This window comes from Lepisma saccharinum, chromosome 28 (genome assembly GCF_977018435.1).
Source record: "Lepisma saccharinum chromosome 28, izLepSacc3.1, whole genome shotgun sequence".
NCBI lineage: Eukaryota > Metazoa > Arthropoda > Insecta > Zygentoma > Lepismatidae > Lepisma > Lepisma saccharinum.
The window spans coordinates 44,535,094-44,560,390 of record NC_139256.1 but is presented as its reverse complement, the minus strand read 5'-3'; the positions used below and the strand labels follow the sequence as shown (position 1 = coordinate 44,560,390).

Below are 25,297 nucleotides of genomic sequence, written 5' to 3'. Positions count from 1 at the left end.
AGTAATCAATGCAACATTTCGAACCGAACTGAAAAGACCAGCCGGACGTGTCTTTTGGACTGGGTGGCTTTCTAAGTGTGTTGCATCGTGTCGCCTCGGTCTGTTAGTAGTGCATCCGCTGTGAAAGCTTTCTTACAATATGAAGAGACCCCTGTGACTGCAGTGTGAATCCTGCTATTGCTTGTATAAGGTGAAACAATGAATATATTTTTCGAACTGAGAAGGCATTGTACAATTCATTACTGGCCTGAAACATTTTAGCAGCAGCTCTGCAAGCAAGACCATGGCACGCATCGCTTACTTTCTATTTGGTAACGAATGTTGGACTCTTCGTCTATGCATGCCGGCACCCATGGCGGAGTGGTTAGTCAGGGATCCTCGGTTCCAATCCTGGCCTGGGCAAGGATGTTTGTGAGTGTCCATTCATCAATTTCATCATATCATCACTCATCCCCATCTTCGCAAGGTTCAAGGTTCGGTTTCCAAGAGACACGCGTCACCTGTCGCTTCGATCTGAAAACTTCCTTAAGTGGGCCATCCATTTACAAAGAAAACTAGATGTAAATGCTCCCAGCCCATTGGCAAGACCCTGCGATGGCATAAAAAGAGAAGTGAAATAAAGCAAATTAATCATCCAGTCTTCCTCTACACGATAAAACTAGAACAAATTGTTCACAAATGAGAGTTTTGCGGTCTTTAAGTGGAGTAACCTTACAACAAAATTAGAAGTAAAGAGGTCATTCACAACACTTGACCCGTCAAGGAACATATCGCTGTAAGTGTGACTTTGATCCACTTGAACTGAGTAGTGTTTCTCAACTGCGTTCCGGTATCGCACCCTGTATTCAATTATACAGGGCACCGAGAGGTGTTCCTAAAATGTGTCTGTTTAGTATGTGCAGGGATTTTGAGGATAATATATCTTGCATTGGAAATATTATGAGTAATAGGAATTTTTTGGTGTTCAAAATGCAACATAAGAACAAAAACTTGGACTTTCAAATTAAATTTAATCATTTGATCATCCAGTAGTTGACAAGTAATTTAACTCAAAGTTGATATTTGTCAACATGCTTAAGCATAGTGGAACTAATACTATGTATAATTATGCCATAATGTATACATTAATCTTCAATTTCAAGGGTGCAGACTTATTAATTAATTAAAATATATATTTGGGACAAATTAGAAAAAAATTGAAAGTAAAATTGTTGGAATCGAGCATCTACTTTTTAAAAAAATATATCCTGCTGCGATCTCACGTAGGTTGAGAACCACTGATATGGAGTAAATTATAATAATAATAATAGTAATGAACATATATAATTTGCAAGTAAGCACGTAACAATACAAATAAGCAAAAAAAAATAAAGTACATATTCTTAAGTTATCTAAAAGCTAATTTCACGATAATATATTCAAAGTGAAATTACAAGGAATGTAATAAAACCATGATAAAGTATAAATTTTCTATTCTTCCCTTTATATTTTTATATTAATAATGGATGTAATACAAATCCAGGTTCAGACCCTTAGAAAACAAAATTTATGGTACAATACTTGATCTTTAAAAATAAAGTGGGATATCAAGTACAATTAAAATCTTCTCGACTTGGAACTTCGAACTTAATTAAATTACAAGCAAATGAAATGAGCTAGCGTGTCTACTCTCAATTTACTTAATACTCTACGAAGGGGATCAGATATTCAAGCTACGTACAGTATGGCAGAGATCGGGAATGTGTGGTGCAATACGCCCATCCCCGCCAAATTCCTTCATGGCACGATGCAGTGCTCTTCCTTACTGCACTCTACGCAACACCATCCTTCTATGATAGATAATTTGTGTAAGTCTTTCATGTTTATTCAAACTTTCGTACACACAGCTTGATATCTTCTTGAAGAATGGCCGAATAGTAAAGTAACAATGGAATTCAGCAATATTATTGAGCGACACAACTAGAAAGTAGGCGGACTTAATTAAGGGAATGATATAATGTTGCCTATTCAGTTAAGAATGAATTAATTTTATTTAACTGCCCGTTTAAAAACAACGAAATATGATAGCTCGGACTATCTAATCAAATGAACTAATTCTAATCGATAATTTTTGTCTCACTTTTTGCATGCAGTTACTGAGAAAAACCTAAGTCATGGTAGTTCTCTAGTTAGATCAAGTAAGTGGCGAAGACCTAATTTTGTGCAACCACACAGGGTGTATACTCTGGTGAATTTCTACTTGATCGGATTTAAGGATAAATACATCTGACATTACAAGAATGTGCAATCGGTAAATTTCATAACACATAGGCCACCTCATCTATAGTTAATTAAAATGACAACATTAGTGTGCATAAGCATCTGAATTTCCATGGTTTATTGTTTATTTTGGGAATTTGAAAGAAGTTTGGGGTGATTGAACTCTCAAACTTCTTAGAGCCACCCTCAGGTTGAGCGGATGATAAATGTATTTATTCATGGTCAAAACTGAGCCACTAAAGATTAGAACATAGAATTGTTAGAACTTTTTCTTTCTGTTTTCAAAACCAATGTGTGTGTATATACAGTATATATGTGTCTGCGCGTGTTTGAAACATTAAGTACATCAAATGAATTAAATTTAAAAATTTTCATTTTCACTCTTGAAAGTATGTCCCTTAGGTTATGGTTTTTCTTATTATAGTGCCTGTTATAGTGTCCTTTTTCGAGTTTCTGAAACGTAACTCACACAAGTCTTATGGAAAATACAGTGGCATTAAACTCTTTGAAACATTAGGAGGGGTGGGGGAAAATATTTTTTTTCTTGCCGCGTTAAATTACATAAATCTAGAGCTGTTTATTTGCAAGCCATTCTTCAGGCACCTGAAAATGTTGGAACGCTATAGTAGTTGAGCGAGTTTTGTTAGCAGATTCAAATATGTACTCAGTGCTTACAGTGCAATCGCATGTAAAATTGTAACTTTTCCACTTAACGCAATATTTCCAAACCCATCAAATGATGTACATGAGCTCCACTGGACACAAACCACAAATTAGCATCACCACTTACTAGAAAGTGACTTATGGCCTATGATATAGTCATAGTCTCTTCCGAAATTACAATCTGGAAGAAATCACTCCGAATTGAGCTATTAATGCATTTCTAGAATTTCCTATATTGAATGAATTGGCAATCAAAAGTACGAAAATATTTTTCACTTTATGTGCCTTCATAATGCAGAAAACCTGGTGTAAATATACTTGTATCTACTTTACGTGTTATAAGCAATCAACGTTAGTGTTGTCCAGCTTTTGAAACACTATACATTTCCTACACAGAAAACCATATCGAGCTCTACAATCTGCAGCGCGATGCTTATTACACCATGCTTTTTTGCTTTAATAACACTATTCCACATATACTTCCAGAAAAATCGCATTGTCTACAATGTAACTCTTGCTGTTGACTACTTCGTGAGAGACAAATTGAGGAAAACTGTGTGAAATATAAAATGTATTCTCCTGTGGTTTAATCAAGGAAGCATTAAATCCACCAATACTATCAACAATGTCCCCGTCTCGCATTCTTTGTTGAGCTAATCGAATCTTTACAAGTTTTGTGAAGGGCCATTCCAAGAGAGAATCACAGTCTCCTGGCAATGCTTGAATGTAAAGTGAAAAATAGCCTTTGTTTTGAGGAAGAAAACCATCAGGGTATAAAATCACTCTCAGTTTGTACTCGTGTTTACCGCTGTAAAAAGGGGGACTGAATATTCTCAGAGCTCTTCCTGTCTTAGCTTTTTCTATCTCCTCAGCTATGTTTTTCACTTTCCACAAGAAACTCTCATGTCTTAATACCTTTACCTCCATCTGCAATTCTTCGTTTCTTTTCCTCTCGCTCCCTAATTTCATTTGAATATTTTCCACTATGTCTTTTGTTTCTTCACTTTTCTTCTTCTCACTCTCCAATTTCATTTCCAAATTTTCAACTTTGCAACAGAGCTTATCGAAGGCACTTTTCGTTAGTTCCAAGTGATGCTGCATCTCTTTCTTCATGTGTTGCGTAATCCCTGCAGGAAAACCTTCATAGCTGCACTGCATATCCTTGTAAGCACACACAGCAAAGAGCTTCTGGCATTCTTCATCCAAATGTCGTTCAACGTCTTCTCTTGCAACTTCAACACCACAACTTTGAGGACAAGGAATTGGGAACTTCACGCATTCTGCGTGGTGATCCTCCAACAACTGTCTCTCGACTTTCTTCTCACAATGCTCACACGGTACCAGTGCTTTCGGGCACTCGTTTTGATAGTGTTCACTAAGATCTTTCCTCACCCTCTTTTCTCCACATTTATTGGCACAGCGTACAAGTGCTGATTCGCAGGTGCCATAGTGTTTAACAAACGAATCCTCCGGCACGAACGAATCGCAAAACACGCACTCCACTTCAGACATGTTGCACCCCTCTTTCAGACAAATATACATATCCTCTGGTTTCACTTCCTTCAGACACATGTCGCAGGAATGGACGCACATTTCAGATTTCATCTCATGTTTGTTGTACGTTGATGATGCTTTGGAACCATCTTGGTCCATGTGTTCGGACAAACTAGAGTTATCGATTTGTTCACCACTCTCCAGTATGCATGCCGCAACCTGTTGTGAACACTGACCCTTGTGCTCTTCTATTTCCTCTTGTAAAAATATCTCCCTACACAGATCACACACGACTTTTCTTTTTCTGCAACTCTCATTCACGTGTTGGATCAGCACTTGACGTGGAAGTTTAAACCCACACCCATTCGCACATTCAACTTCTTCAACTCTGCAGATCAACTGATGATTTTCTAATTCTTCCTCCTCCACTTCTTCCCCACAAAAGAAACATGTCTTGTAGGCTGCTGTTGGCATTCTCCCTAGCTATAGTCACGGCCTGACGCCAAAACTTTGTATGCATGAAATGGAGCTCCTGAGAAATTATCTCAATACGATCTTCACAGTATGGCTTCTGACTGGAGATAAGTCTCTTCTAACGTTTACTTTTTCTAATCTCTTGGTAGTACGTCTTCTTCAACACGTTCTACAATCCTGAGATGAGAAATGAAGAGAAGCCGTTGATCTGAAACGAGAGAAATAGAAACTATGTTTCAAGATTTATTCACATCATTAAGAATGAATACGAATAATATAGCACCTCTATGGAGATATAATTGTATTAACAATATTACTACAATCTGTAAGAAATATTTCACTGTAAATTTTATTAACATATTCCTGTGTAGTACAATATTGAGTGCTCGCAATGGACCGTTCAGTCTCGTCAGAAATGCCAAGAACCGTACCGTTTATTAATTTCTTTAGATACTTCAGTGCGAACTAAATTGTTAATACAATTTAATACTACATATTGAAGTTTCCTCACTACATGAAGATTTGTTGTTGCCGCGAGGAATAATGATAATAATAATAAATGTGATATTTTGTGCCTCCCAGATGGCGCAGTTGTAGCGTCGTCGCCTTGTAATCAAGGGGTCCCGTTTTCGATACATAGTGGTTCGGATCCCACTTCAAACTGTAGGTCCAATCCCGATTAACCCTTGTTTCAAATGTAGACTTAAAACAACAATTCAATGTAATAACTGGTCGCGCAACAGGCCGTGAGGATCAGGGCCTACCTACCGACTGCAGGCCTTACATCCACCTGCCGAGGTGGAAGATCAGCCAACCAGTTACTAGGTGGCGTGTGGTCAGCACGACGAGCCATACACCCTTCATTGTATGTTTTTGTAACCGGTTGACGCTACTCATTCGTAGCTCCCAAATTTCCTCACGATGCTGGATGGCCACCGGTCCCATGCACAGGCCGAAATCTCAGGTGAAAAGTTGTCACGCTTCCTCCAGCCCCAAATATGACTTCTTACACCAACGGCCATGGTGCGGGAGTTGCCACGAGGAAGCTTAGCAGAATATGATGCCTACACCTTCTTGTAGCTTGTGATCTTCGTTTTTACTTTCTTTATTTGCTAATTATTAACTTTGTCGTGTTTTTCGGATTCGGTTGTTCTGACAGATTAACCCGAAAGTAAAATTGCAAATAACACAAACAGTAAAACCCTTGAATGATCACTCGCAAAAAGAAAAGAAAAAAAATGAAATATCTTTCACTTGCACAAATTTGATTTTTCTACTAAGTATTATTTAGACAGAGTTTTGAAGATATGAACGTTTATATTCCTTAATCCCCAGGCGAGCTGACTTACATCCACGATTTGAGTCTGTTTAATTTTTAAAAATGATAAAAATTTCCAGAAGACTTGTTTCGAATGTACTGTATATTATATTTTCTGATGTTTGTGTAAATATTTTAGTAATGATTATTTTTGTAACCTGCTACGTCATTTCACTAGTGGTTACTTTCACTTTTCTAGTCGTTCTAGTAACCAGATCCGCCCCTCCTTAAAAAAAAAGCCTTGTAGACGAAAGTAACGCGTTCAGTAAGGGGGGCGTGCTCCCCCCCCCCAAGGAGCCATGAAATATTTTAATGCAAACCTACAAAAATAATATGAATAATTTTTTGAAGATTTTGCAAGAATTTAGATTTTCTTCTTGTATAAATGAATGGGTTGTTTCTGGAGAGAGGCAGACTCCTCCAGAAGTCTGCAGTCTACTATATTTAGTAATTTTAGTTTTATAACAATTTATGAGAAACTACTAAATATTTAAATTTGGTCGGGACAGTCCACCATATTTACTCCCTGCTTTGACTTTTTTCGATCTGCAGTCTTCATGGGAAAATGTCCTCTTTTTGTGGTTAATTCACATTCAGACATGTTCTTCATTATAAGGATAATTCCATAGCGTTGTTGGTCACGTTCAGTGTACGAATTCCCATGGCGGAAGGGGGATCTCCCACCTTCCCACCAACAATCTTGTTCTTTTTAAAAAAATTCCGAGGGTAAAAGTTTGTGTTATAAGAAGAAAGATAAGCAATTAATTTGGACTTCAAACATACTTTACTAAGAATAACATCATAAACACATACAAAGAAGGAATAACAAAGAATGATGTCAGCCTGTGTGTGAATGTTGCAAACATCTCTTGTTCTCTCTCCCTCCCTCTCTCTCTCTCTCTCTCTCTCTCTCTCTCTCTCTCTCTCTCTCTCTCTCTCTCTTTAGGGCTGGTATCAGCATGGGGTATGAACGTACTTCTTCAGTCATAGATAATATTTTAAAATTATATCAAATTGGACTAGTGAGAAATGGAGCCATAGCTGCGAAGGTGGTTGTAATTGTCATCCTAGGCCCCTGGGGACATAGAAATTAGACCAACCTGTTATTTCTCCTCCATTTCTCATCTCCTTTCGTCGGGAAATAAATAATGTACATGCTAATTTAATAAGAAACTAATGTCGTCTTAAAGTTTCTAATTTTTTGTCCCTCCACCTAGTTCTTTAATTTGCAATCGATTTTGCAGATGTGAACAATAACACACACTGCTTCAACGAAGAAGGTGTGGGATGTCCTTTTATTAGCCACATTTCTTGAATACTAAGTTTTCCTTTCATCGTATTCAGCGGAAAAGAGTAGGCTAAGTACAATACATACAATTTCTACAATGTCTAAGTATGCCAGCTACATTTAGGTAGGGGGATGCAAATTCGGTGCAGGGGTGCGAGAATCATTCTCGTCCTGGGAGAGAAATCTCTAGCTACAACTCTGATAAGGAAATATTTCCTTTCGAGAGACCATTAATAGATTTACACCATTATAAAGACACAATAAAAGTATGAACATTTATCATTTTTAATAAAAAGTAATAATTAAATAATATCGAACACTTATTAAAAACATTTTACCTATCTTCTAATTTCTTGACATTTTGAACCAGTCGTTAGAAGAATTAATTTGCTAGTTTATAAATATAAATATATATAAATAAATTAATTAATTAATAATTGACATCTATTTCATGACAATTTATATATATATATATATATATATATATATATATATATTATATATGGACAGTATAACCAAGGTTTCGGGCTTGACTCCCCTCTAAAAAAAACTGGGTACGGGGCTGCGTGACAATATTCGATAACAATAAATGGTCAGTGTTTCGTTTGAGTTAGCCCACGCTTCGGATAGGTGTGTTAACCATTATACTTCACATCAATTTCCAAAAATAGCATTAACGATCTTTCACCGAAGATCACATAGCACTTACTATATCTTAATCAGTTTTGTTTCACTTTAGATCACATATTTACCAGACACTGGTTTCCTTGCTCAGTTTGCATGATGGTACCTATATAATTTCATTAATCAGTTTATTAGTCACCCGAAAATAACGTAACAAGAGACATTGTTACATGTAAATTGCGTTGTAAAATTTGTGCAAGTTATTGAAACTTGGGAGAGGCATGTTGTGCACGAGAAAACTGAGAAATAATATGCACTGACCTCAAACTGAATACGCAAGACTTTTCAGCCTGAATAAAGCGAATACCTAAACACTAGAGAAATGGTTCTCAACCTTCGTGAAACTATGTCACGGTATTTTTTATAAGTCAATGTCCTTAGCCGAAAAATTTTCCTCGTAAATCTTTACAGTATTGAAGATTTTATGCACGAATTAACATGTGCCTATGAAATTAAATATTGATAAATAAATTCTAGCATAATCATAAGAGTAATAATAGTTTGATTACGTGTGTAGGATTGTTGACAAATATAAAAATATGGGAGACAAAGTGGTAACGTCGTCTCCTTGTAATTAAGTGATCGATAACCGGGGAGGCACCGGGAAGATCCAGTTCTGATTAGTCTATTTGTGCATAAAATGGACTTAAAAAAACGAAAACACACAACTCAAGCATGATATTGGGATTATGATAGTTGTCAACCAGTTTCAGCAGAACCTTTCGCTGCTCAGCATTGTTGATACGAGGGCACGGTATCAGGTCGCGGCCCGATGGTTGAAAAACAATGCCATAGACTACTTTAGCATGTTAACTAATATAGTTTGGACTAAAGTGCCTCCATAAGCTGACTTTTTCATATAAAAGCAGTCGGGTAAATTTCCAAAACACGGCCTCTTTTCACGATGTTGAAGGCAAATTACAGCCGATAGATAACTGCATCAAAAAACTTGATAAAGCGAAATGAAAGTTGTGTTTAAATCTTAAAACATTGTTAAAACATTGTACATATCTATACTTTATTATATCAACAAATTAGAGGTTCAAACATAATGCCAGTTGGGCTCTCTTCTAGAGTCTAAATACAGCTCGTTGGAATGAAGCATTCGCTGCGCATGCGCGAACAACAAACTGAAGCAACACGATGCACGGATTGAGAAAACGGCACAGTCCGAGAGGCACGTAAGCGACACGCGACACGTGCATCTTGCCGTGTCTCTTCGGTTCGAAAGGTTGCATTGATTACTGAGTGTTGGCTTCCAAGCGACACGTGTTTCGTGTTGCATGTCGCGTGTTGCGTGTTTCTTCGGTGTGAATTCTCCCTTAATCTTTTCATTTCTAAAATGGTTTCTAGGCCTCCCTGATGGCGCAGTGGTAGCGTTGTCGCCTTGTAATCAAGGGGTCCAGGGCTCGATACCCGGTAGAGGCACATACTGGTTCGGATTCCACTTCAAACTGTAGGCCCAGGCCCTGTTAGCCTTACTGTGCATAAAGTGGACTTAAAACACAAAGTCAATCAATATGAATGCATAATTTCACTGTATTAGTTGGAATTAAGTATAATCAATACTGGCAATGTGTTTATCTAAATTCTCTCTCTTACCTGTTTTCGTGAGAGTTACTCTAAGGATGAGTGAGATTAGTAAACAGATAGAATAAACAGAACGCAATGCATTCTGGGCATGTTCAGAGCAGTTGCTACAAAATTGTCCATGTGTATTCAAGAGGTCTGGGAAAATCGGAGATTGTCCCATTCTCCAGCACCGCTGTCACATATGGTCATAATATAAAATGGTGATTATTTACGTTGACTGATTGATTTGGTTTATTTTACTTCCCTTTTGTGCCATTTTGGCTAATTTGCGAAGATGGGGATGAGTGATTATATGATGAAATTGATGAATAGACAATGAACAAACATCCAGGCTCAGGCCGGGATTCGAAGCCGGGACAACTGGCATCTTATAACGAATCGGTTACCACCGGAGTGTGATTATTTATGTGTACTTGTCTTCGGTTGCTATCACTACAAGTTACGAACCTTATAACTTTTCTATTTTGTACTAAAGTGGAAACACTAATCATATCTACAAAAACATTCAGAAAACATTCTCAATGCATTTACATTACAGCAGCTGTAAAAGTGATTGCACAGTGAATAAGCACCTCTAAATGGCACTTCAAATTTAGCTCAATATAAACAAAGAGGCGCAAGGATAAATGGATAGCTAGTGTTATATTTTATAAACTCAATATACTCAGAGTTCGTTACTAAGAAATTTGGAGAAGTGGAATGTGAGGTTTGTCAAAACGACAAGTGGTATTTTGGCATCATGTGAAATACATGAACTAAAGAAAAATCTGTTTTACAAGCGACCACAAGATGAAAATAGATTTGAATACCTACCGAGAAAATACTTCATAATAAATATGTGCTAGAATGTACAATTGTAAGAAGAAAACGCAAGAGGTTGGAAAAATAATTACTTATGTTTTACAACAACTAGGGAGGACAGTTGAAAGGAAGTTACAGGGTTTTTGAGGGAACAGTTCTCATTGTCGTATAAATGAAGGGATATCAGAAAAAGATCTCAGGAAGAGAAGCAATAGTAAATCCCAGCAAATGAAATTGTGTAACAGTGTATATTACACAATATAACAGTAAAAGAAAAAGAAGGGAAAATAGAATCCAGTAATATACATGAGTCTTCAGCACTTATGTCAGCCAATGTGTCTTTAGAAAGTCCTCAGGGAGGCAGGGGTGCACCACATAGCTTTGTGACGGACAGCACAAGCTTAGATAAAAGAAAGAAAAGCACTTGTTGAAAGCAAAATTAATGGAGAACAAAGTTCCATAGATTCAGTACAGCTTGGCGCAAAGGTGAAATCGTTCATGTGCACCTGAAGCGCAAAGTGATATTTTTGAAAAGAGGCTTGAAGGGCCTCGAGTATTTTTGATAAGACATCTGAAATGTCTGGAGTTTAACCAGGAAATGGGCTATCTTTAGTCCCCAAAGCCATTCTGCGCAACGAATGCCAAAAAGGTCGGTGTGTCGATTTAGTCAGTATGAAATTGCTGGGTGGTGATAATTGTATAAGGCATCAAGTTGATGTGGAATTGTTTTAACTTTCGTTATTTTACGTGGTTTTGCTAACCCTGGGCTTGAATGATGATTGATTGATTGATTTGGTTTATTTTTCTTCTCTTTTCTGCCACTATTGCCTAATCGCGAAGAAGAGGATAAGTGATCAAATGATGAAATTGATGAAGGGATACACCTCTAAAGAATTTCCATGGCCAGCCCGGGATTCAAATCTTTACACCTGACATCGTAGCGCGCAATGCTAACCACTCCGTCACGGAGGTGGGAAAGTTGATTATCCAATAGATTAGTTTGAATATACAATCACGAAAAGCAATCCTCCGTGATAAATTGGTTAGCGTAACGTGCTTGTAAGTAGAATATCTGGGGTTGAGACCTTGTCTAGAAAATATGAATGTGTCTATCATATATTTTATCCCTACCATCGCGATTAACCGAGAGTGGTAGAACAGTGACGTGAAATAACAAAAATAGAACCTTCGGCTTCTGAGTTTGAAGGATTATGATTTTCTTTAAATAATAGCGACAATTGATTGTGACAATGAAACGAAATGTCTCTTATTTTATAAGAAATAGCAACACAAACGTATTTTCGATTTTCTCTAAAAGTAATCTGTCCAATCTGTATTGACAATGTATTCTATTTAGTGTGCAAAATACAGGGTGTCTCTAAAGGCACTCTACAACTTTTTATGTCACATAGCACAACGTGTATTGAACATAAAGAAATATACCATGTTCAATTTTATTTACCAACGCATGAAGTTTATTGTGTATTAATCGACTTCAATATGCGCACTTCCGGAGACAGGTACAACATCTAAATCCAAATTCCAACTCTGTCCATCCCCTCTGTTGCATATCCCTGTCAACTGTGGCAATGGTAGCTCTTATTCTGGCCTTCAATGTCAGGAGATATAGGAGGCCAGGCAATTGGATCATCTCTTCCAATCCAACGTGCTGGAAATGTCCTCTTCAAGACATCTCTCACGTTTAAGGCCAAGTGTGGTGGTGCACAATCTTATTCAATACCTGAAAGAGAAAACTTTAGGCGTTGGTGGATCAGCTACAACAAGTTATATTCCTCTATGTCAATTACAAGTTGTTCTGTATGCCATCGAAGTTGTAGAATACCTTTTGGGACACGGTGCACGTCTAAAATCACCTTATCTTAATCTATAAGAACTTCCAATCCCCTATTAACATCTAACGCATTATTTTACTTTTCAAATGCTGAGATCTGCATTACAATTTCTGGTAAAACCTGTGCCTATCTCAACCATAGGCGTAGCTTGGCGGGGGCAAGGGGCGGTACTTGCCCTCCCCAAAAAGTTTCAGGTTTATTAACATTTACAAGTTAAAGATATATCAGGTCCCAGGACCTCCTGGGACCTGAGGAACAAATAATACAGATGTTTTCTGTTTCCTCGAATGTAGCATTTAAGTAGCAAACTGGTCCTGCGCTTTATTCTAGTGGGATAGGAAAAAATCGACTCTGTCCCCTCCCCAAAGTTAAGCCCTATATTCGATTTACTTAGATCGGTTTATTGGTTACCATTCTTAGGAAGGGGATGAGGTGTGACGTCGTTCATTGAAACTTACGTAACAATGGTATTGCTTACATAACCAATAAAAATCTGATTTACATGGTTTGCTTTGCTTTGCTTTTCTTCCGACTAATCGCGAAGAGGAGGATGTAATGAGAGTGATGAAGAGATTCACAAAGAACAACAATGCCCACGCCGGGATTTGAACCCTGGAGCCCTTGCATGCTGTGCTAATCAGATTCTTCTAGCGTTGAACTTACTCCCACAATAGTTTCCAGTATTCCAAAGCACTTTCCAATACTCCTAGAAAACTTGAGAAAAATCATTTCGCATTCAGAACCATTACTTCTGGACCTACATTTTCAATTGTGCAATGTGCCTCCACCGGGTATCGAACCCGGAACCTCTTGATATGAAGGTTAGGCAAGGCACAACACGTGTGAACAGATGGACTAATCGAGAAGGCGAACTGTCGCAAACTTTGACTTCGTTGAGCGTTAGCGTCCAGTGGATCTCCGTCCAGCTTTCAGTACCTTGTTAGTGGGGCCTTCACACAAAGACTTGAGTGTGACGAAGTGGCAAACTTTGCATAACTATCCACTAGTTGAGTCTTTTTTAATGGGCAGAGAAATCCAAAAGTAGGGAATTGCCGCGTTGTGGCCCAGGCCATTTGTGTGTCCTTGTTCAGAGTCTTTGCCTGAGCTTGGGTGTTCCCCTCCCTCGTGCCTCATTATTAGTTTTATGTAATCATTATTCATTCTCAGTCCTCCCCGATGGCGCAATGGTAGCGTCGTGGCCTTATAATTGATACCCGGTGGATGCACAAAGTGGTTCGATCACACTTTAAACTGTAGGTCCAGTCCCTATTAGCCTTACTGTGCATAAAGTGGACTTTAAACACCAACTCATTACGTTACAACTCATTATTCATTCTCATCGTTGCGATTAACCTAAACAAGACGAAAAGCTACGTAAAATAAATTACAAATACGGATATTTGGATTGAATTATATTGCATATAGACTCATAGGAGTAAATCTAACGACGCAATTCTCAACGGCGGAGTAGTTAACAGGGTTGTTTTAAGTCCACTTTAGGAGGCCAGGTGAACTGCGGTAAACTCGAAGTGGTGTGGCGTAGCTGTTACGCCGCAATGCTGAGAGGGGGGAGGCGAGATGTAGAGGCCCTGCAATGTTTCCTATGTGCTCCTGAAAGTTTTTTCCTCCTGGGCATGTACCCTTGTGCCATGAAGGTACATATAGGGTGAGGGAGGGCCCACACAATCTCATTCTCACTATTTTGAATGTGATGTGATCAGCAACACGCTCCGGCCGCCTTCAGCCCCCAGGGTTTCCAGGGTTGATTTGATGCTGGATCTGTCCCAGAGTTCCTTTATGCGGGGACAGGGCGGTTTGCCCCAGTGCCCCTTTATGCGGGGACAAAGCCAGAAAAATTCCCACGTTACATCAACCACCCACCCATTCCTGCATGGCAGTCAGACACCCTACCAACTAATTTTTTCTTTGGACTACCCTAAGCGGTAGTATCCACAGATTTTCACTTTTTCTATATATTCTCTGTATTCTCATTCAGACAAATGCAATCATCCATGTCCGAATCGGGATTCGAACCTGGGACCTGTGGCAAGGTAGCTCGCTGTGCTAACCTCTCCACCACGGAAGTCAACAAGTAAACCCTGAGAATTCCAATAGGCAGTGTCGCTGTTCCGTTGAAGGAACATGTTGTCATAGGTGCGCGCAAGAGGGGTGTCTGTTCTTAAAAAATTGAAGGTTTAGCTAATATAAAAAATAATGCAAATAATATCCGTGGTTAGAAAAGTAAGGAATTTCGTTTCAAATTAGATGACCCAATCTCTAACAATAACTAATCACATAGGCAGGATCATGTATTCTCACTTGTTATATCGCAGAGAGCTTCTCCACAAATCGTCCTGCACTTATCCTTTAATTTGCGGGGGGGGGGGGCGAGGGGGACGCGAAAAATCTGGAAATATAATGGATTATTGCAGAAACGCATTCGACATCATTCTGACAAGAAATCAAGTGATTTCGTTGTTGGTTCGGAGGAGTTGGCCCTCGCCACTGGCAATTTTCCTGTACCTGGATTTAACCTAATTTGTTCTTTGTGTCTCAAGAATCATGCAAGGCATTTTATGTATAAGCATGGTTTTGTGGAGGTAGCTTTTCTAAAGGAGAGGAGAAATGTCTCACAGTGGATACGCACCCAAAGTTTGTCAGTTTCTTAACTTGATTTGGCACTCTTAATATCAGTTCCATAGCAACATTATCTATGTACAAACTACTTTTGATGTTTTTGGCTGGGCGGGGCATAACTGTTCCATAGTAGGGATGACCAAAAGAATCCGAAACGTCGTGCGAACAAAAAAAGTGCCGTTTTTTAGTTTTGCAAACGATCGCTCTCTTTGAGATTCTACAAATAAAAGACGGAAAGGTTTTAAACACAACTATTAATTTTTAGATTTTTGAAATCGTTAAAAGAGAAAACGTTCTGATTAATTTTGTAAGACAACTTTTTCTTAGGATTGAGCAGTTCTACAAATACGACATTGGTCTTGTTTTGAAGCTCTTTGCATCTGAATTTAAAATCCGTTATCAACGTCAGTTCACATTGCGAAACAGATTATATACAGATTTTTTCAACGGAACAAAGATGCATATGAATGTGGCAACACCGCACAGCGATGTCCGTTGAACCGTGGATACTGTCCAGAAGAAGAGAAAGGTTTACGTGGAAAGTGGCAATGCTGATACTCAGGTTGCGAAATCATTGAAAACTGGTCCCACAAACATGTGTAAATTATACGATATACGTATTTGTAATGGTATTAAAAGTAAAAATAAATTACTGAATTAAAAATATACTATTATGATGGTTATTAATTACATAAAGGAAATTAATTTGTTACTTTTATACATATCAGATATTGCGAAGCAGCTAATTCCTTTACTAACCGGTTAAGATGTTAATAAATTATGAAATAGTTGCAGTTGTTTTATTTTGTGTAATTTATTGTTTACTTTGTGCATTATGTTAATACGAAAATTAGATTTCATAGTTATTATTGTCTTGCATTCTTGTTTCACTTTTGTTGTGTATATTGATGTATATTTGTTAATGATCTCTTGAGAAAGCATTCAATTCTCACAACTACATTAATTTGTGTATATTTTCGATATTATTCTTTGTAAAGTATATTTGAAATTAACAGTAATTGCTTATCTTTTGTTTGTTATAACAAAAACTTCCCCCCCAGAAATTTTTGGTTTGGGGGATTTTTGAGGCCAAGATTGTAGGTGGGTTTGAATCCCCCTACTGCACACAGCGACGTCCATACGTTCCATGTACTACGTTGAATTAAAATCTATATAAAATCGGTTTCACAATGTGAATTGACAGTGTACTGGGTTTTTAAACAGATGCAAAGAGCTTCAATGCAAGACCAAGATTGTATTTGTGGAAATGTCAAATCCTAAGAAAGAGTTGTTTCACAAAATTGAGAAGAACGGTTTTTTGACAAATTTTAAAACTCTGAAGATTAAGAATTGTATTTAGAACCTTTCTGTCTGCACTGTACGAAAATTTCATCACAATCAATCAAGCAGTTCTTTATTTGTAGGATTTCAAAGATAGCGATCGTTTACAAAACTCAAAAACCCGTAACTTTTTTTGTTCTCACGACGATAATAAATAGAAATCATACTCTAAAAACAAATATCTGGTTATCATAGATTAACGCAGAATTCAATAAGCCTAATATTGATGAAACTTGTTTTTACGTAGCCCTACTGGTAAATTTTTTAATAGAGTTCAAACTCGAGTAGGCTACCTATAACTTTCAACGTATGTGAAAAACGCCACATTTTCTCCAGCCACAAATACAAGCCACGCCCCTTACGGCAGGGTTGCAGTCCGCGAGTACGCGGAAACCAGTCCTTCCCGGACCAGATGTAAATAACCATTTCGGATAGTAGGAAAGCATGAAAGTTGCATTTCATGAAACTTTCAATCCGACAGTAGGTTAATAATGCACATGCGGTCAGCAGGCACAAATTTATAAATATATCTCGGGAGGTTCCTAACCAATTGTCTCATAATAATCAGTGTCGGTAATTAGGAAGGGAGTGGGGGGCAGTTGCCCCCCTCACTTTTTTCCACCCCTCACTATGCTTAACCTTAGCTATCTACGAAGGGATAGTAAACTGTCCTTGCTCCCCCCCCCCCAGTTTTGGAAACTTGCTCCCTAATTTTGGAACCCATTCGCCGCCACCGATAATAATAAAAATCGTTAAAATTAAAATAATTATGTTAAATTAATTAAATATGTATAATGAATTGATATTGTACATATTTTTTATTACATGAGTAGGTAAAAATACTGTATAAGATTAAATATAACAGTACGTATTCATTATCTAGGTTACATATACGTAGTTTACAAAATCAAGTTGTTGTTTTTTAATTGAATATTTAGGTATTCAATAACGAAAGAAAAATGTTAGATCCAATTAACGAAAAGTAAAGTTCATGATTAATATTTTACGCATATAATTATAAGTAGTAGTGTTCATAAATCTTCTCTGTTACTGTCATTCAAAGTCATGATCCCAATAGACCGCAAAACGAGAGCTGACTACTAAAAAAAGTGAACGTAACCCCTCCCTTTTGCAAATGCTGGGTACGTCACTGACCGCAACAGACCCATTTCTGTTGATGCAACAGATATTCAACCAATTCGTGGGTGAACTTGGAGCTAGTTTACTATTGTTTGCGAGCAAATCAACGTTGGTAGAAAAAAGCGAGAGAATAACTTTAGCGACGCCATAAAAAATCACTTTCGCAACGGCTAAGCCATAGAGAATCCAGAACTTTCAACGCGATTATACTTCTATACTGCTATAAACACTAACAGCAACCTCTCCTATGCGCTGTTATTATAGCCAAATCTTAAACACATTTTGGTGTAGGCCTAAGTATTTCGCATTCGACAATCAGAACATACAGGAAACTTAAACGTGTAAAAATAGTGAACTTACCTTCGAACGCCTGTTTCTATCTTCCCTATAAACTCGAGTACTGGACTATTCTGGCGACAATGCTATTCTGGGAAGGTGAGGCGACCTTCAACTTGAGCCATCTACCAGTACCACAGATTAGGCCATCTACTGTCTGCAGCTTGTTCCAGGCATGTCATTCCATTGCTAGCCACCTTTGGCTAGCCACTAGGGCGCGCGGTTTGCGACACGTAACCCGTGACTCGAGCTCAAACAAGGAAGAAGGAAAGCTATACAAGCAAAGCCTGTAAAGCAAGGATCTTGGTGGGGTGGGTGACTGTTAGCAAACCATAACGCTTTGTCGTGTTTGCGGTAGCTTGGAATTGTTTGGAGGATACGAACGTCCTGAAAAAATGAAGGACAAAATTTGTTTCCCCAACAAAGTCAAGTACTTCATAATATGTAATATTGTAATATAATGTAATACTTTAATTTTGATACAGAAACAACCTGTAAGAGGGGCAATAGGGCCAGTTGCTTCAGGTTCCATGCTTAACACCCCTTAACATGGGCGTAACTTTGGATCTACCTTTGGGGGGGGGGGAGGACCGAAAAAATTCCATCCCATTGAAAATAGCGTTCAGGACAATTTTGCTGAATAAATGCTAAATTTGCAAGATTATAAAAAAACATTTGTAATTAAACTTTTAAAAACATAATTATTTATTGGAAAATAACAAGCCGAATATAACTTTTAAACACATAGTAAACTTCAATTTAATATTTTAGGTACTTAAAGTATAATCCACAGTAGCTTAGTAAGAAGGTCCCTGTGGCGGAGTGGTTAGCACATCGCGCTATGACGCTAGGGGTTCCGGGTTCGAATCCTGGCTCGGACTGGATGTTTGTGATTGTCTGTCCTGAAATTGAAATATGAATGAAATGATATGTAGTATTGCCCACGGGACGAGACGGGACAGGCTTTTAAAAATTCGAGACGAGACGAGATTGATCATGTGTCTAGAGGCCAGCATAGTCTGCCTTTTACCTACCCACTGCCCGCTTGCACGCGATAACAGGTTTACCTGCTCGCCTGCCCACGGCAACGAGTCGACCTGCGTCTTTACCCGGGTTCTTGGTCTTCAAGGCGCTCTGCGCTTACAAGGTACCTGGGCTTTCAACAAGACCCGGGCGCCTGCAAAACCTGCTGGAAGGAAACAGCCCTCCGGCAGCGTGTCGCTCCAGGTGTTTCATCACCACGTGGACGGCTGCAGCCAGTGTTGCCTACTTACGTAGGTACTAAATCCTACGAAGTCCTAGGAGGAGCTTCTTCTCCAAGGAGAATTTATATACTCAGCGATTTCAGTTCAGCGTAAGCAGTTTTTATCTTATTGCCAGGAAATGCACGCAATATTACAGTTTCATTTATCTAAATGAATGATCGAGCAAACAAAAATCCCCTCACTGAAAACTAATTGTTTTTCATTGCATGGTGCCTTAACCAGGCACGCAGTGGCGCAACCAGAGGGGGCAGGGTGCATTGCTCACAACCTTGGACGGAAATTGTCTAGCGGAGGGGTCAGGGTGGGGGTCAAACATTAAAGTACAAGTCTCATCAAGTTCAATGCCGTAGCAAAGGGGTAGCGGGAGTTGGCCTGAGCGCCGAACGATCTAAGTGAGAAAAGTTTTAAAACAGAGAATGCTATGGCGGCCCGTGATATTATTTGCTATTAATGTTGGTTTGTTACGAGTTGGATGAATTAATTATGTAATACGTCGCTCCATGTGAAAAGAAAATATTATAGATGGAAATTTTACATGCCATATGTATGTACATTCGGAATGCATTTATCATGCACTTTCTTTCTTTCTTTCAAAAATAGTTTGTGTGCTTGTTTTCCATTATTAGCTAATGTGAAATTGACGTGTTGAAAAAAATATTTCTAATCCTCTGTTTCAACACAAATGCGTGAGAACCGACTTCTACCCCCTTTTTGCGTGATTTATGAGGATAATAATGCCTTTCATGCTACTTTATTACTATTATTGGGATTATTGTTGTTGTTACGTTTATCCAAGTACTTGCCCCCCCCCAAAACGAGGGTAACGGCAATGCCCCTGGCTGGCTACGGCCCTGGTGTTCGCAGTAGAACAGTGTGTTGTTTGACTCGCGACCTCAGCGTCGAACGTGACATGTTTCAGTCCTGCCCTATATCACTATATATACGTATATTGGTTATTTACGACATATACTTATGGATCCTGTGCCACGGAAAATCTATTTCAATGTGTGTGTGTGTGGGGGGGGGGTAGCAACATTCGTAAATCTCATTTCATTGGTGATGTGGCTTACGAAGCTTCGAGTTCCCTTTTTTAAGTAGTGAAAATCTATTGCAGTTGGCAACACTGCAGAACGGTGTGGGCCCGGTGCAGTTTCTACTCGAAGCAACTACGTCATGCAGAGGGAGGGGCCTGCAGTTGATGGAAAGAACGAACTGAGACCTACTAGGTATCGTAAGACTGCGGGTACCCGGCGGGTCTACAATGCCTGCCAGGAACGATCTCGGCAGGTGGGCATACAAGCTGCTCAAGCGAGGATGTTGCGCAGGTTGCATGGCATTTCAGGAGCGATGTCTCGCGAACGGGTCTGCTCCAGGTCTTGTGCAGGCCTCTGCATGTGTCCCGAGACAAACGAATATTTTCGAGATGAGACAGCATTTCACAGCATTTCCACGAGACGAGAAAGGCCAAAGTCTCGTCTCGTGGGCAACACCAATGGTATGAGTGAATGAAGTGTGATGGGGGAAGCTTCCGCATAGGGGCTTTTCTCTTATAAAAAGAAAAAAAAAAGTTGTTAGTTCGTCTGACTATCATGCGAGAAACGCGGGTTCGATCCCCGTCGGGGGAAACACATTTTTTTCCACCTGTTCAAGAGGCTCCGGCGCCCAACCAGCCTCGTACAAAGTGGGTACCTGGAGGAAACTCTGGGGGGGGGGGGGGTAAAAGCAACCAGGGGTGTGGTGCTGATTACAATACCCCCACCTTCGGCTGTGATCCAGAAAGTGTAGGGGACTACCCCCACAACCCCTATAGGTCTTCATGGCGTGGTGCAAAGCACAGGGCTAACTTTACTTTTACTTTTTTACTTTATCTAGTTACTCACGTGGAAATTTACACATACTATTAGTGTTTCTATTCTTAAAACTATAATCAAGGAGTCCCAGGTTCGATACCAGGTGGAGGCCCATAGTGATTCTGATCCCACTTTAAACTAGATCCAGTTCCAATTAGCCTCTCTGTGCTCAAAGTGGACTTAAAACAACAACTCAACAAGATAATTTATGCGTGACACAGTATGAAACTTTTCAGATACATTGACTTTTTGCCATCCACTGTGCGCGTTGCAGCACTTGAGCAGGAACGAACTAAGCGACGGCCACACACTATTTCCAAAGCCTTGAAAACCCGGACTACACCTACTTTATAAATTGGACATTTAACCAATGTAGTTCTCTTTCCTACATTTCGGAGTACTTTCTGTCAGAGAGGGAGTTAGTTCCCTCTTTGTGTTTCTGGCACATTTTAAAGAAACGGAATCAGACCTCAACTATTTGTCCACGATGATGTCCAAGGTGGACGTGGAGGGAGGGAGTGTATTATGAATTATTTAATTATCAATTTTGTCCCTGTATCCAGGCACAGCTCACGGGATGTTTTACTGCGGGTTCACCGTTGTAATATGAAACTAGTGGCCTGCCCTCTATTTTCGAAAAGGGGCCAGGGTACATATACATTTTTTACTAGCCAGCCATCATTTTGACATATTTTCCTATCTCTGACGTTCCTTTTTTTCTAGAAATGCTAGGCCAAAGGGGGAGGTTATGACTCCTTCTTGGGCGCGCCAATGTATGAAACATATTCAGTTTACGCAAATAAGACTTTCTCCGCCAAACAAGTAGGATGGGGGCTTGTCCAGAATGTTTTAATGTGAGAGTATTAAGATATACGAATAAATTAAGTGCTGAAACGACAATAAATTGCGCCTTTATGTGCGATTTCGTGATGGTTGGGAAAAGAATGAGAAACTGTTACGAAGGTGTTGGGGATGTGTTTATGAATCACTGGCCTAAATTATTTCATATAGCCCAAATTATAATGAATAATATTCTGTAACTAATATTCTGTTTTAGGGAAAAAACGACCAATCATTTAGTGTTCTTAAAGAGGAATTGCACATGATATACACTAGAAATCAAACCTGAAACCCTTAGATTTTAAACGCGAAAGCCTTTTTCAAATTCAGGGTGGATCGACAAGCACATGCTTTACCTATAATTTTCTTTCAACGCACGAGGATGTTTGTTTTGGTTAATATATCCACTTCCAGCGGTCATTGCAGACAGCAACACCTACACTCCATCAAACGACGCTACCTATGAACAGTCCACCCGGCTTCACTCAAAGCTTTATTTAATATTTTTAACGACTATCCAAACACTAAAAAATATATTTAAAAAATCAATCGCACCATCCCGTTACTTTCGCATACCTGAAGTGTTTCCACCTTTAAGACAAAACGTCTGAATGCTTGCACGAAATATTTTGCTTTTATATTAATTCATCTTCTGTAATTCCAGCTTTCATTCATTGCTACTAATCCATCTCTGTCACAAGCTTGCAGTTAGTGTAAGATATTTGGCACAAAAGTGATTGAAAGCAAAGATAAGATTGAATATGTCACGTATCGGCTCCAAACTTGAAGGCCACAAGGCAACACTTCAAGGGAGAAGGCAATTTTTTGGCCGCGAGGACGGTGCGTTCTGCGACAGCACAAACTGCGCATGTCCGTTTTCCTGAGGCGAAGGTTCGGCAGTATCCGTTTCCATGTATTTTGTCCTATAATTTCACCTCGAGCTTCTGCCTGCCGCGCTGTGCTTTCACCATGGCAGGAGTTTGACATATTCCTTGGAGTTGTCCTGCGGGGAATCAAATGAGAACTGCACCAGTGCGGCTGGCTCGCGGTTTCTCTTTCGCAGCAAAATAATTCGTCGTGATGCAGCCTCGAAGACATTACTTATTATGTAGGAATTTCTGCGTAAAGGTGAAGATATTGTTTATTGTCCATTCTTGAAGTGAAGACCGTACGTTACTGGGGCTTCACTGCTCCTGTGCGTTATAGGGCCAACCGCGCTTGCCTGTATCCTAATTAAATTTATTTTTCAAGAAAACTGTTTTTGTGTTTTTGCCAGAATTTCAGGTCTTTGAAAATCCTGTGCCATGGTGTGCAAAGTGTGCAGGAGTGTGTGAGGTTGTTTCCATGAATTCATCTTGCACAGTTCAACATTTGTTTAGCGTGTAAAACAGGTCGTCGTGGCAGCCTGTGACATTTCTATTAATTTATTTTACATTTTGTTTGCAGCAACTTTTGTCACTGATGTTGAGCAGTTAATAGCTCTAGTGCATAATTTATTTATTTATTTATTTATTAAGAAAACTTCAAATAAGCCCAACAACTGGTAATCAGTAGTTAGCTATATCCCCTATCTATGTTGAGAAATTATATTACCCAGCCACACAAGAAAAATGAGCCTTTAGACAAGAATTCCTTCAATATTTGGAATCATGTGAAATGTGGCATGCCCCAAGAGTATCCTTGATAGTGTTGCTCACGGGACGGGACAAACCTTTTGAAATTCGAGACGGGACGAGACGGAATGCCTGTCTCGTCTCGTTTTCGAGACGAGACACGAGACGTTGAAAAGTCTCGTCTCGTCTCGAATGTCTCGAAAAAAATAAAAGCAAAATATTTAATCAGTTCCAAATACTTGTTTGCTTGTAATAAAGTATTTCAATTAGAAACGTTGATAAGCGTGTATTAAGTCAAAAGAAGACTATTCTAGAGAGAGTAATGAATGCATTGAATACCTAAACTTATTTTCAATACTCTTTCGAAACACAGCGTTAATACCCTTTTTTTTTAAATTTAGTCCAGGTTAATAATGTTATGTTACAATGGCACTCCAGGTACTAAAACAATTCTAAATAACATCATGTTAAAGGGCAGGTAGAGAATGTGGAAGGAAGGGCCAAAACATCGTGGAGTATCTGAGTCCGAGATTTATCTTGTAAACATAGTCTCAGCTCTATACGTTGGAAAGATAAACGGACCGACGGATAGGGTTTATTATTATTATTTAATTTTTACATCAAAGGGTGTACAGAAGTGAATGTTATTAGGAAGTAGGAAAAACATTGTATAAGTATTTATTACTCATCTCGTGTGCGAGCCATCGGCTGTGCGCACTACATATATTCTTATTACATAACTATGATTCCCTACAGACTACACTATTCGTTACATTCCGTATAGATGTTCACATAGCAGTTCTAGTAAATTAGCACTTTTTCCTCTTCCTTATCCCGTTTCTTTACAGCACTTCTTTCCCCCCTAAATGTTTGTAAATACACCCCCACTTTTTCCAATAGTTCCAATAGTTCCATACTCCTTTGCACTACAATTGATTCGAACACTCTTTCCAAGCTTATGTTGTGTAGCTTCTCCTCCTGCAGAACGCGCGTGTCCTGACATAAGAATAAATGTTTTGTCCCATCATCACCATTGCTTATACGCATTTATATCTCCCTTCCTCATTTTTTACTGTATTGTGTCTCCAACCCCCAGCATCATCCATTCCAGCCCCTTTCTTGCCATTATGCTCACCTTCTTGATGTACGCTACTTGTCCCCATTCCCGCGGTTCCCTTCTTTGGAGTTCGAGCGATCTCTTAATTTCACATTCCGCTATTATTTCCTACCTATCTATATCCTCTAATCTTTGTTTTACTAATTGCAATTTCCCCTGGTCGACGTGTCCCCTGGTCGACGTGTCCCTCTCCCATATCCATCCCAGTCCAATTTCGTATAGTTTGCATCTGATCTCTTTCGCCCATGTTCCCATTTCCTCCCCTTGTACCCGTTGCATCAGCGCTTGCCCTTTTACCGAGTTCTCCTTTCTCGATATTAATGTCGCCCAGTATTTAACACTTCTCAACATATCCCACGTATACTCTTGACCAGTCCAAGTTCCCGTAGTATGTCGCAGTTTGCAGTGTCCATGCTGATATGCAAAGCTCTCTTGTAAAATGTGCATTGGATTCTGTTTAGTACATCGCCCCCCTTTGCTCCCCATATCTCCCTCCCGTACCCTATTGACCCTATTAATAATGTACGATACAGTTTTTCCACAAAATGTACATCGTATTTCTCCAATTTCCATACTGTCCGCATTATTTCATTTGTTATTGCCCCAGCCTTTCCTTGTACCGTTTGCATATGTCTTGTCCACGTCCCTGCCATAGTGAGAACTAATCCCAAGTATTTTATTATTTTTACCCTCTCCAATTCTTGCCCACTGAAAGTCCACCTTTCGTCTTT

General features: G+C 39.1%; 1 protein-coding gene across 1 annotated transcript in view; it reads right to left on the bottom strand.

Annotated features, from left to right (window-relative positions):
- Positions 1–3,387: 3,387 nt before the first annotated feature.
- The window catches only part of LOC145980924 (TNF receptor-associated factor 4-like), a 480,440-nt gene continuing 458,530 nt past the window's right edge, over positions 3,388–25,297 (bottom strand). The window contains exon 2 of the mRNA XM_083114009.1: positions 3,388–5,098. Within this exon, the coding sequence (XP_082970135.1) occupies positions 3,388–4,890 (1,503 nt within the window). The 5' untranslated portion in view covers positions 4,891–5,098. The remainder of the gene's footprint in view (positions 5,099–25,297) is intronic.